The 13819-nt window shown below is 32.2% G+C and overlaps 1 protein-coding gene and 1 pseudogene across 1 annotated transcript; both read right to left on the minus strand.

Annotated features, from left to right (window-relative positions):
* Positions 1-284: 284 nt before the first annotated feature.
* LOC109339178 lies at positions 285-3784 on the minus strand (annotated as a pseudogene).
* Positions 3785-6468: 2684 nt separating this feature from the next.
* On the minus strand, positions 6469-7754 carry LOC109339179. The gene is made up of 2 exons (XM_019576588.1): positions 6876-7754; positions 6469-6813 (listed from the first exon to the last, which is right to left on the minus strand). Exons 1-2 carry the CDS (start codon positions 7752-7754, stop codon positions 6469-6471), a joined length of 1224 nt encoding a protein of 407 aa, XP_019432133.1.
* Positions 7755-13819: the final 6065 nt, after the last annotated feature.

The raw sequence follows: 13819 nt of genomic DNA on the forward strand, positions 1-13819 counted from the left end.
ACGATGTTTGACCAATTATGTCTATGTCCCGGGAGCGTTGAAATACTAGCACTATGTATTATTAGAGAATAAGGATGTGTGTTTGGTTATTCTTCTCTTTTTGTTACATTAGAGATTTACATAACATAAATATATAGCTCTCTATCTCAGCACATTTACATCAATTTAAACTCATAACTTATATTGTTGTTATTAGAGAATATGAGTGCATAACAATTTCCACAATAATGGGTAGTATTGATTGCAACCACAATTTAAAATCATGTATCTTTAACCTTCCCCAACTTCCCAACTTCATTCACTATATTCTTTTTATTACCCTTTCTCCTCTTCCATTGAGAGAAAAAATAAAAAGAAATACCTAAAACAATTCACATTAATTTGAATACTTGATCGAATCAAATCCATCGATTGATTGATGAAGGGTGGCAAATGGTTTGGACGCCAACACCAAGAAAATCCCTAGTTTGCCCCCTGGCTGCACTCTCTTCACTTTGTATATGCCTTCTTTTTGTGAGGGGCATTTCTGACAAGTCACCTGCATAATTACCTTCCTCACTCCCAAGACTTGTGAACAATGAACTTGAACCATACATGCCACAAAATTTGTTCACATCTTGAACTTCACCGTTACGGCATTTCAAACCAAAGTTCCCAAGGAATGATGACTCAGTGGAAGAAGTTGCACCAATTTGTGCAGCTTTTTGCAATAAAGCTGTAGCAGACATATTAGTTGAAGTTGTTTGAAGAGATTGGTGCTGGGAGCTATACAAAGAAGGAACACTTACAAGCTGGTTTGTAGTATCCTTAATAATATTATTCCCTAGTGGAAGTGAAGTAGTAGTGCTAGTTAAATATTGATTTCCATTGGATGAGAACTTATTATCAAACACCCAATTTAGTTGATAATTAGAGGGTATAGGATTTGAGCATGAAACAAAAGGGTTTTGACTACAATAGAGAGTTCCTCCTTGACTTATAGGACACCCAAGTTGATGAGTTTCATGCAAATTATCATTGACTAAGGTTTCATGAGCCTGAGATTTTTGACCCATCCAAAGGGACAGTGCCCTAGATGTCTGAATATTTGGTTCCTCAGTGTTTGAGATTGGCTTTAAAAATGAAGAAATATGGGTTGCCATGCTAGGAAGCAAAGAAGTTTGCATGAGGTTGTAACCTATGTTACCACCTAATGAGTTGTTTATGTTTGATCCTGCGTTTACCCTAGCTGTTTCTTCTGCTAAGGCTTCACAGAAGGCCCTGTGAGTGATGAAGCTATCCCTCCTGATCCAAATCCAACAAAATTGATAATAAGATATAAATAAATAAAATAACATAAAGCCATGCATAATGTTAGTTCCAATAATAATATTTTCCACACTATTTTTATCACATTATTTTTACACTTGACATTCCAATACAGTTAAAAAAATAGCAAGTCCAATTATAAAATTAAGCAAGTATACTTTCACAGTATTTTTTATAACACAACTTTTCACATCTACTTTATGATTAAAAAACTTAACTTCCAGAATAGTAAAAAGCTTGCAAAATAATAAAAATAAAATAATCAATTATTATAAAATATGTAAAAAAAATGTGAGATTGACAAATAGCATAAAATGAATATTATCCTTATCATATCTAACATGTATTAAAGTTAAATACAAAAACAACTAACGCTTCATGGGGTGAGTTTACATGTATTAATGACCGAATATTATCCTCATCATTAATTTATATTATTTTCTTTGAAAAATCAAAAATAAAATATAAATGTTGGATGATGCAATCTCAATGTATAAAACTCATGTTTCCTCTAAAAATTAATACATACATTAAATACTACAGAGTAAAAAGCTTTTTCTAGTTGGGGAATCTAAGAAGTTCTATCAAGAGTGTAGCATTAGTACATGTTACTAGGTTTTGGAGAGTTTGATAAGATGAAATGAGATATTATGGAGTAATGGACCCTCCATTAATAAAATGAGGGTAGAGAGAAATTTACAAGGGTTTTAATCATTTAATTAAACTATAATTAAAAAATTTAACCCTTAATAATTTTAGTGTCATGTATAACTATTTGTATTTGGTATTAGATTCTCTAGTAATAGAGATGACTTATATACTAGATCACCCTATGTTAGTCAAAGAAGAATTAGTTAAAATTCACAGAGAAATAAAGAAAATTCCAAAGTAGCTTAAAACTTTTGTCTTCATATGGTTGCAAAAAGGTATAAAAACGTGAGTTTTTTTTTATGCACTCAGACCTAGTCTCCTTTTTACTCCTAAAAGCCAAATAGACAGCAAGCACGCAGATATAGATGGAGGCACAGCCACATACACCATAGACAAAAGGAGTCAGAGAGAATCACAGACATAGATACTTCAGCTTCATGGTTCATTTTTTCTCTATTTTTAGGGTCTGAGAACTACTACTCCACTACTTCATAAAGAAAGTCTTGCTCTTTATTTTTTCACAAATTAAGATAAGGACACTAATTACCTACGTAATTTTTAAATTTAATTTTTCATGACCACTACACAGGTTACAACTTTTGCATAAAATATGATTACTATCAGAATGATATACATAACACCATACCAAAATGTTTGATGGTGTACATATATAATAATGAAATAACAGAAGTCATAAGGTAATTTAATAGTTATGGTGAAGAATTTTAAGTAATTAAGTGAAGAACATTACGAGTTCGAGACAAAATATTAATATAATAACATTTGACAATAAAATAAAAATAATAATAATGCTGTAACACTACTTATAGTCTTTTTATCTGCAAGGTATATAAGATAGATAAGTATTTACCTTGAAAAGATAGTTCCACAGTCACATTTGTATTCTCTGGTGCCACAAGTCTTTGAGTGTGCTTTCCAATCAGATTGCACAGCATAACGCTTAGAGCACTTCTCACATTTCCACTTTTTCTCACCATGCTTTCTACAAAAGTGTTTTTTTATCCCAGTTAAGTCTCCAAGAGCCCTTGAAGGATGGTTATGGACACAAGTCTTCTCTGGACACACATAAACTCGCTTCCTTACTTCTTTGCTTGTTCTCTGCTTCAGCTTCCAAGGAAGGTTATGCCCACGTCGATGTAGTTGAAGATTTTGATCCCTTTGGAAACCCTTTAGACAAATTTCACAAACAAATCTGTTTGTAGCCATTAGAGTCTTTGGCGATAAGGCTATCACTTCAGCTTCAGGATCTGAGGTACAAGATTCACATAACAAATCATTGTCAGTATTAGTAAAAGGAGAAACAATTGTTTAATTTGTTGTATGCTCATTACATAGAACATAGATTGTCTCAAATCATATCTCATACGTTGTCTCATGTCAACAAAAACATGTAACATCTATCAATTTTTTTTATACATTTATTATTATGGTTGTTTTTACTTCATTACTATTAGCCCGAGACAATATATGAGACATCATCGGGGACAAAACATTATTTCTAATCATAATAGAGATAAAATTAATTATTTAGCTTTGACTATAATACTTAGGATAAAAAAGTGTACAAAATAAGAATAAGCAATGAAAGAATAAACATGCCTGGGTTTCCAGGGAGGTTTCTCTTCCTCTTCAAAGCAGGAGTGTTATTAGACGCATTAGTTTGGTTCTGGTGAGGGAAACCATGTGAGATTTCTCCATCATTCATCTTTTCTAGCACCACAAGCTGCTTCTTCAACTCTAGGTTGACTCTGAAGATTATAAGAAAATAATAGAAGTTAAAGCTAAGTAAGGTGGGAAGAAGTATATATTAGTATTTGAAAATAGGAGAAAACCCAAGAGAATGGCGAGCTAGCTAGCCTTGTTAATTATATAGTTCCAACCCTAAACAAAATACAAAATCATATGTGCTAGATGGGATCTATATTATGTCCCTTCCTTTCTCTCTCATATGTTTTTAGAATCAATTTAATAATTATCTACTTTTAAGGTGGGATAAAAAACTAAGATGTTATTGGAGGGGGTGAAAAGTTACATGGGAAAGAGAAGAAAAGGGTGTGGATCAAGACAGGGAAATATAGAGAGAAGAACAGGTCAAGCAAATAAGTATGATGACACTTATGATGAGAACGGAATAAAGTTGATCTCCTATTTGGAATGATTATGCCATAATTTGTTGCTTTTTTTCTTATTTTTTTAAACAAAAAATGTTAATCATACATTCTCTTTTGATAGTTTTTTTTTCCTAGGAAAATGTAAGGAATTTTGGTTTTACTTCCTATAATTTTTTATTTTGAGTTTTGGTTCATTATATATCAAGAAAATATTGTTTTAGTTTAAGTGATGATATGATATATGGCATACTAATTAACGACTTCATCAATTGTGGTGTTTCCGCAACATCTTCAAGGACTAAAACCAAAAGGATAAACTAAAATAGAAACTATTAAGTGAAATAATTTTAAGAACTACAATCAATTTTACTTATATTTATTGGGACTTAAAATATACATCCCTTTTAGTTATTTATTTATTAGATTCACATTGTCATATGTTGTATATGACTTATTTTAACCATTGCCCAGAAAGGAAAACAGTAATGGTTTTACACAACAAGGAGAACATTATAGAAAACACTGTTTTTGGGTGAAGAGGAGAAGAAATGGAAGAGAGAGAAAATATGTTTATCTCTTCAATTTTCTTTAGACAAAAATAAAGGTATCCTTTTAGGTAAAAAAATTTATTGTTGGAAACAATAAAAAGTATGTAAACATACGCAATGTGTGTAATGTGTTACAACCAGAACTGAAAACTAGAGGAGAAGAAGAAGAATCAGAACCGTGTTCTGTATTGCAGAAGAAAAAGAAGAAAAGAAGTTGGGTAGCAAGAAGAAGAAGAAAAACAGAAAAGTTTAGAGATGCAGATAAGAAGAGGATTCAATGAATCACATTACTAACTAGTGATTACAAGGCAAAGCAATTTATACACATTGCCAAAAATAGTAAAACAGAAATAACAACCAACTAACTAGAATTTCTAATTTTAGTAAGTTTCTAAAATCCTTCAAAAGCTGAATTATTTCCAACACTGCCCCATAATTCAGATTTCCTTCAATTCTCTCAAACCAAGCTTGTATCTAAGTTCTTCAAACCTTCCTTTCGTTAATGCCTTGGTTAGCCCATCTGCCATTTGATCTTGTGTTCTGCAGAATTCCAACTTCAATTTCCCTTTGCTAACCTCATCTCTCATGAAGTGAAATCGAGTTTCTATATGTTTACTTCTTCCATGAGCTATGGGATTCTTGGCCAAGTTGATAGCTGATTTATTGTCAACAATGAGTACCATATTGTCTTCTTCTTCCTTCAGCTTTAACTCACAAAGCAGTTTGCTCAACCATGATGCTTGACAAGCAGCCATACAAGCAGAAATGTATTCTGATTCACAAGATGATAAGGCTACCACATCTTGTTTCTTAGAGGACCAAGAGATTGGTGCATTGCCAAGCATGAACACATAGCCACTCGTGCTTTTTCTGTCACATTTATCTCCACACCAATCTGCATCACTGAAACCCACCATTTGAATCTGGTTTCTGTTTTTCAAGCTGGATTCAGTAGGAAGCAGTATGCCAAGATTAATTGTTCCCTTTACATATCTGAGAATTCTCTTGGCATCTAGCAGGTTTGCTCTATTTGGAGATTCCATGAATCTACTAACAACTCCAACAGAATATGCAATGTCTGGCCTTGTGTTGCATATGTACCTAAGACAACCAATTATTTGCCTATAGAATGTTTTATCAGTCCCTTCTGTCCCCTCTTCTGATGCAGTGATCATAGAGTTAGTTTCCATAGGTGTGGATGCCAAATTGCAATGTTCCATATTGAATCTCTTCAATACATCATTGGAGTATTTCCTTTGATGCATAAGAATTCCTTCTTTGGACCTTGTGAATTCGATCCCAAGGAAATAGGATAGATTTCCCAAATCACTCATTTCAAATTCTGCCTTCATATTTGCTTTGAATGCACAAATTTCTTCTAGTTTATTTGTCACCAATAGGTCATCCACATATAGGCAAACCAGAAGCAAATCATCCATGTTTGAGCCCTTTATATACACACCATACTCAGCTTTACACTTAAGAAAACCAAGCTTCAACAGAAAGCCATCAATTCTCTTATTCCAAGCTCTTGGAGCTTGCTTGAGTCCATAGAGAGCCTTGTGTAGTTTATACACCTTGTTTTCTTTGCCTGAAATTTCAAAACCAGGAGGCTGAGTTACATAGACTTCTTCATCCAGTGGCCCATTCAAGAAAGCAGATTTGACATCCATTTGATGTATATGCCAATTGTGAAAGCTTGCTAGTGAAACCACCAACCTGATTGTCTCCAATCTTGCAATAGGGGCAAATACTTCACCATAGTCAAGACCTTGTTTTTGTAGGAATCCTTTTGCAACAAGTCTAGCTTTGAACTTTGTTATTTCCCCTTATGGATTTACTTTTGCCTTGTAAACCCATCTTACTGTGATGGCTTTCTTATCACTTGGTAATTGAGTGAGCTCCCAAGTATGATTTTTCTCAATGGACTTGAGTTCCTCCTTCATTGCCTCCAACCAGTGGTTGTGTTGTATTGTATCCTCAAAACTCACTGGTTCCATTTCTGCCAATAGTGCCATGTGAACTAGTTCTTCCTCTGTAGTGATTTCTGAATCAGGAAAGATCTCATAATCACTCAGTCTTGGTGGTGTTTGTCTATGCCTATGAGGTCTTCTCTGATTCTGTTCTTCAATTGCAGATGGTTGCAGATCACTTGGATACCAATCTTGAAGGTTCTATTGCTTGACAGGGGAACCTTCAAGATCAGTTTCCTATGGGTATCATAGACCCTCAACACCTTGTCCTTCATGGTCATTGTATAGTCTTTCTCAAGTAGCTGACCAAGACTGAGCAAGTTGCTCTTCATTTTTGGAACATACAAAACATTACTGATGTAGGCTTGCTTCCCATTCTTTCTTTGTATTGATATGTCACCAATTCCTTCAGCATCAATAGCACTATGGTCAGCAAACTTGACCTTACTTTTAGTGGATTCATCAAGCTTGACAAACCAATCCTTGTGGCCTGTCATATGGTTGGAGCAGCCAGTGTCAAGGTACCAATGCTCACTCTTGACACTCTCTTTATCTGTGGTAACCATGAGAAGAACTTGTTCATTATCTGAGTCTTCTCCATGAGCCATGCCAGCTTCATTTTCTGAACCAAGAGACTGCTTCAATCTGCACTCAGAGGCATAATGTCCAAGATTCTTGCAATTGTAGCATTGGATCTTTCTCTTGTCAACTTTCTTCTTAAATTTTCTGAAAGGTTGGTCTTGGCCAAATGGTTTCTGAGTAGAAGCTTCATGTTTGCCTCTGTCATGCTTCCAGCTTCCTCTTGATTGAGCCTTGTCAACTTTCTTGTGACCTGAGCCTTGTCCAGGGTACCTTCTGCTTGATTGAGCTGGAAGGGCCTGGTCAGAGGTTCTTTCTTGATTTCTTTCCTTTATCCTCTGCTCATGTGCCTCCAATGAGCTCTGCAATTCTTCAATCTTGAACACTTCAAGATCCTTGGACTCCTCTATAGCTACCACTATATGATCAAATCTAGGTGTTAGTGTTCTCAACACTTTTTCAACCACCAATTGATCTCTCATCACTTCACCACATCCCTTCATCAGATTTGTCAATGATCTGATTTTTGTGAAATAGTCTGAGATTGAGTCACCTTCTTTCATTTACACAAGCTCATACTCCCTCCTCAAGGTTTGTAATTTTACATTCTTCACCTTCTCTGCCCCTGCATAACTTCTTTCAAGATTTTCCCATGCTTCTTTAGCTGTCTTGGCATTGGAGATTTTTTCGAAATTGGCTTCATCTACACATTGGTGTATTGAGAATAAAGCCTTGCAATCCCTTTTCTTGCATTATCTGAAGTTGGATATTTGAACTTCATTGTCTTCTTCACCAAGTGCTTGATATCCAATCTGCACTATATCAAGAACTTCTTGATATCCAAAAAGAACCTTCATCTGCACGCTCCATCGTTCATAGTTCTTGCCCGTCAATATAGGTAGTGTCATTGTGAAGCCATTATTGTTTGCCATGGTGATTTTGTGCTCGTCCCTGGATCAAAGAAAAAATACCAGATGCTCTGATACCACTGTTGTGGACAGAAAGGAAATGAAACAGAGGAGAATGGAAGAAAGAAGAACTTAGGAAGAGGAAAGAAAAAGAGAGAAGAATTAGAGAAGAATCAGAGGCACTTTTATTGTATATTAGCAAAGCCAAAAAAGCACTGGCTGAATTACAAACCAAGCTTACTATTTATATACACATATACCTAACTGAATTACTATATATGGAAAGTAAACTAACAACTATATAAACTGAATTACAATAACATAATGTAAGGCAAAGCAAAGTATATTTATTCTTCCAAAACCCTTTTTCTTGTGCAATGGGTTTATATATAAGAGTGAGTTGTTTTTTCCTAAAAAAGGTTCTTCTCACAGTTTTTTAACCCAACTGTATCAGTAAAATCTTAATTAACATATATTATTTACATTGTTGCTTCTAAAATAAAATAAAAATTATTCAATCATTATAGAATAGTATATAAAGAATAAGAAGGGAGAATGTCATTACTCTTTTTTAAATTTTTTCTCGTTCACCAACAAGACGTTGATATAGTAGTCTAAGGTTATGTTAAATCCCTAGAAAAATTAAAATATTAAATGTTCGATTTCTGGGAGTGACACTTTTTGGGAGGGCAATCATACACCCCGAAAGAGATTAGTTTCTTAGCTATAGGATGAAGGGATACCATTGGTATTACAAAAAAGTCTTTCTCATTCAACGATTTTACTTTTCAAAGAGTATTGTTACCTTATGCAAATTGGTCCTTTAGTTCGGTTTTTTTTATGCTACCAAGGGTATCCATTCAACTTTTTGGGTAAAGAACTAATTTCTTTCGGGGTTCGTGGTTGTCTCTTCTAACAAGTACCGCTCACAGGAATCAAACCTTCAACCTTGAGAATATAGTGGAGTTTTACATTACTAGATCAACGTCTTGTTGATGTACTTTTGTTAGGTTGATAATTTAGCTTGTCACTCTCACATTTAGTTTCAACCATTTAAATAAAAGGAAATGATGTTTTTTTGTCAAAAAGTGAAGATCATTATGTTTCATAAGTAAGTGTGACTGGAAAAAAAGAAGTTTACCAAAATACCTTTAATCTTCATTTTCCACAAAAAGCAAAATTTGAGTCATTTAAACCTAGTCAAAGTAAAAGTGCATGTCATTTCCCGAAGAAGATTGATAGATGCCAGAATTTTGTAAAATGATTACAATAAAATACATTTAATGGAAAGAGATGATTCATGTGTCGTGATAGGTCAAAATTATAATTCATTAAGTTTTTAATGATTTTTTTTTTGTATTTTAGTCAATCACAAGATTTTGATAAATAAGGTAAGATAAAATATGAGACAACTAATTTGATATCAAAGTGAGAGATAGATTGTCATTATAATTTATTTATAAAGATATGTTTGGCAAGATACTTGTTAATTGCTTTGGCACTCTTGACAGAAAACAGCCATATGCACGTGTCCAAACACTCACCAAACTGTCAAGAAGGTAAATCCAAATGAAACGACGAAAAAACATAGAAAAGGGAATAATCGTCCCCATGACAACATGACAATGTCTCACATTGACTAGATTTCTAGCCCACTTGCTTTTTTACACATCTAAGTAGACTAATAATATATATTTTTATAAATTCTCTTGCACTATAAGAAAAAATGATATATATAACTTATAAACAATATTAATAAAAATAAAGTATTATTTTGTAACACATTTTACTTTTCTTATGGTACATGATTATTTGTATGGGTATATTATTTTCCATCTGAATAACTTATGTTAGTTTTTTTTTCGGTGGTTAATAAAAAATAATATATTCTTATATTTAATCTTTATACTCACGAGAATATGATGTATGTTACAAAGTAGTACTTAGAAAAATAACAATGCAAAGACTCCTAAAATCGAAATATTGTGAAGTACAATTTATAAAATCGGGATCAAAACATTAACATTGTGAGTTTGCAATCTCAAACTCAAATTTAAGATGCTTGAAAATTATCTATAGAAATTGGTTATGTATAGTAAGATATATACAAATTTAAGTTTTTCAGATAATATAAGCTAAATTTGATTTACCTCAATGGCGTGATTATTGTATTAAATTAAATATCAGTTGTTTGATTTTTATAAGTAAATAAAGTAATATAGGTTTAACTTGGTTTGGATGTATCCTTGACGTTGACAGTGTAAATAATTCCTCGGTGACCACTAGGTCATGAAATTAGTACATATTATCTACCCAGACACCATGTATACATTACTGTAGTTGTGTACAATTCTCATGAAATATGTCAATATTGGGTATAGGTTGGTATTGGAGTACTGTTAATTAATTAATTTTGGGTAAAAAAATATGATTATTATGATTAAAAAATGTATGTAATAACAATAAGTGAATTTTATGTATTGTTATTGTATCATTCAACCACTCATGTTTAATCAAAATTGACTTTTCAAAAAAAGTAATACAAATAATGATGAAGCATCTTTATGTTAAGAATATTTACTTACAAAAATATGTGAGGAGACAGCCAGCTGACAAAGGCAGTGAATTTTTGGAAGTGTGAGTAGTCGTATCCTTGTGAGCTGACTTTGAACTGTTATATTTGTAATCCTTTATCATAATCTAATGATGTTTTTCCTTTCTAACATTGTTTAATATCAAATTTTGGATGTTAGCTTTTGAACTATGGTGGCCCTAGAATATTCTCTCCCCTCCAACACTGTCCCCAAAGCTTTAACTTTCAAGGCCTCGTGAGAATCAAATATTTGCCACACCCCTTGTTCAATTCTCTCTCATTATCCCCTCTCTATAGCTTCACATAGTTAGAAAGAGTAGCCATTTGGAGACATGAGTTTAGGGAAATGCAAATTGTGGTCACCAAGGGTATGTTTTTTTTTTCCGTTGTAATATTAATTGTTTGAAAAAACTTAAGAGAAAGGACGTTGCTTAATGTTTGGAAAATGATTATCCTATAAAATTAGTCTAGAAATGCTCATATCTACAAAAATAGAAGATGATATTTTATTTATTAATTGATTTATAAATGACATATATTATTTTCTTAGGATTATTGTCCGCTAATGTTGAATAAAAATTTATTACTATGAGAAAATATATACCCAATTTGAAAAATAAATCAAGAAGAGCACTCCCTTGTAGTTTATTTGTTCAATTTAAGCAAATCCACAAAAGTATTCCGTAGTAGTATCAAGGCATTTACTATATTGATTACAATATTTTTGTATCCAAAAAGACTATATCATGATAATTTTATGAGATTTCAAGTAATTGATTTGTTATTCCTTTAGGAGAATTTATCTTACCCACAACATATATCTATTAAGGCCTTGTTTAGTGGTGAAAATTAAGAAAACAATATATGATAGTATGTCATATATGATAGACAACATATGGTTGGAAAATATTATTATGTTGGATTGTTGGCCTATTATATCTTATATACCTAATTTACTTTATTTCCTCTCAAATGGGAAACCAAGTTAGCAATGAGAACAATGTAATTTCCCCCTCACATTTTCATATCTAAACATTACTTCCACCACCACCATCCCCACCACTTCTACAAATAAGATATATGGTATACACTAAATTTAATATAAATTTATTCCACTTATATCTTATCTTACTCTTATCATATGTTATTAAATTTATATTTATGGTAACCTCTTGTACCATCCTCAATATTAAAATTCACTTTTTTTATTAAAAAAAATAAAAAACCACATCGACCGTGCGTAATATTTCATGCATCTGTATAAGTTATAAATAAAAACAGCTTAACATACAATAAGTTTCATATAAGCTCAACTGCTAGAAAGGGTAATCATTAAAGTTCAAATTTTCAAGGAGTTGATTCAGCTTAATTAAATTTGAATGATTGCCAAAAAAAAGAACAGATTTAGATCTGGATTCCATTACAGAAACCCACAGGCTTTTGATTATCAAAAGCTGAAGAATATGTGACTTTTAATAATAGAGAATTAAAAATTATCTTGTTTAATATTATGCTGTTTCTATTAACTTAATTTTCAATGAATTTTTTTGGGTAATTTGTTGTACAAAAGGCAAGATGCTATGAGATCTTAGCCAACCCAACTTTAGGGACACACATAAAAACAGCACTTGACATGAATATTCTCTTTTAGATTTGCAATTTGTACTTCACTTTTACTGAGATATGCACGGTTTCTTTACATGTCATTTTCTTTCACATCAAATCAAAGATATGAGACAAGGAATAATAAAGTTACATTAAAAGCAAAATAACTCATCCACTATATTTTGTTTCAAATTTATTGTCACCCCAATCAACCGGTGTTGGTTCAAGTAGTACAAGATTTATTCTCATTTAGTAAAGTTTTGGGTTTGAATCTTATGGATGAAAAAAATATCCGCTGAAAGTTAGCTCCACATACCTATGAATGTTCTCGGCTCGGACAGGATTATCTCTAATTCGAGAATATTCGTGATAAACCAAAAAAATTCTGTTTAACCTAATGTAACAAAAAAGATGTTGTCACATAAAGAGTGGTTAAATTTAATTGGACACTATATTATAAGATCGGTCATCAATTATATGAAATTAGAAGTTAAGAGCACAATATATCTCTCATGTATCTTATAAATTGCTCTGTTCATATTGAGTTCAAAAAATTTGAATGACAAATTCATCTTTTATTTACTCATGAATTGAAACCATCTTCAATATTGAACCCTTTAGCACTCTAATATGAAGGGAAGACGATACTTATAAGTTTTTGGAATTTTTAATTTAAAAATAAATAAATATCTAAATCATAAAAAAAACCAAATCGCAATTCTCATTAAGACAAATTGCTGAATAAGTAGTAGTGTTATCAAGATAGCGGACGTGGACTTAATGTTTAAGGCCTACAATGTAGTCCACATGATCATTGTAACATCTATTTGAACCCAAATTGCAGATAACTTAAATGAGAAATGATAACCAAAATAACCCATTTTTATTGAAAACAAAATATCACGATCATTTTAGCTTACAAATATTATTAGATATTTCAAGGATTCTCTTACTAGAGCAAAAGTAATTATGCAATTTTAATATGATTTTTTAATACATGGATGACTGATTTTGAAAGTGTCCACATCTTTATAAAATGGAAAGTATATGATCAAGATGATATATCTTAATATGGTCTTATCCAACAAAAGCCAACTAATATCTAATCATGATCGTAGTCATATCCATTCTACATATATTTATACCTATGATGGTTGCAAAATTAAACACTAGGAGGACAAGAGAGTAGACGGGAAAATGAGTTTATAATTATATAGAATAAATTACACTAACACTCCCTGAGTTTCAGTGAAATTATATAAATCATCCCTCACTTTTCTACACCTCCATAAAGCCCCCTCATTTTTATACTTTTATTACATTAACCACCTCTGCATGAAAAATAAGTGTAATTTTGTGAACAAAAAATGTGATAAATGCAATTAAGTCAAACAAAATATGATATATTGTGGAGTCAAACAAAACATGATTTACACTTATTTCTCATACAGGGGTGGTCAGTGTAATGAAAGTATAAAAATATGAGAGGTTTGTATAAGTGTATAAAAGTGATAGATGATTT

Source organism: Lupinus angustifolius, unplaced genomic scaffold (genome assembly GCF_001865875.1).
Source record: "Lupinus angustifolius cultivar Tanjil unplaced genomic scaffold, LupAngTanjil_v1.0 Scaffold_60_103, whole genome shotgun sequence".
NCBI classification, from domain to species: domain Eukaryota; kingdom Viridiplantae; phylum Streptophyta; class Magnoliopsida; order Fabales; family Fabaceae; genus Lupinus; species Lupinus angustifolius.

Coding starts and splice junctions, on each gene's coding strand:
- LOC109339179 (XM_019576588.1), bottom strand. CDS start 7,754: ATGAAAGAAGGTGACTCAATCTCAGACTATTTCACAAAAATCAGATCA. Junction 6,814..6,875: donor CAATGACCATGAAGGACAAG/GTGTTGAGGGTC, acceptor GTCAAGCAATAG/AACCTTCAAGATTGGTATCC.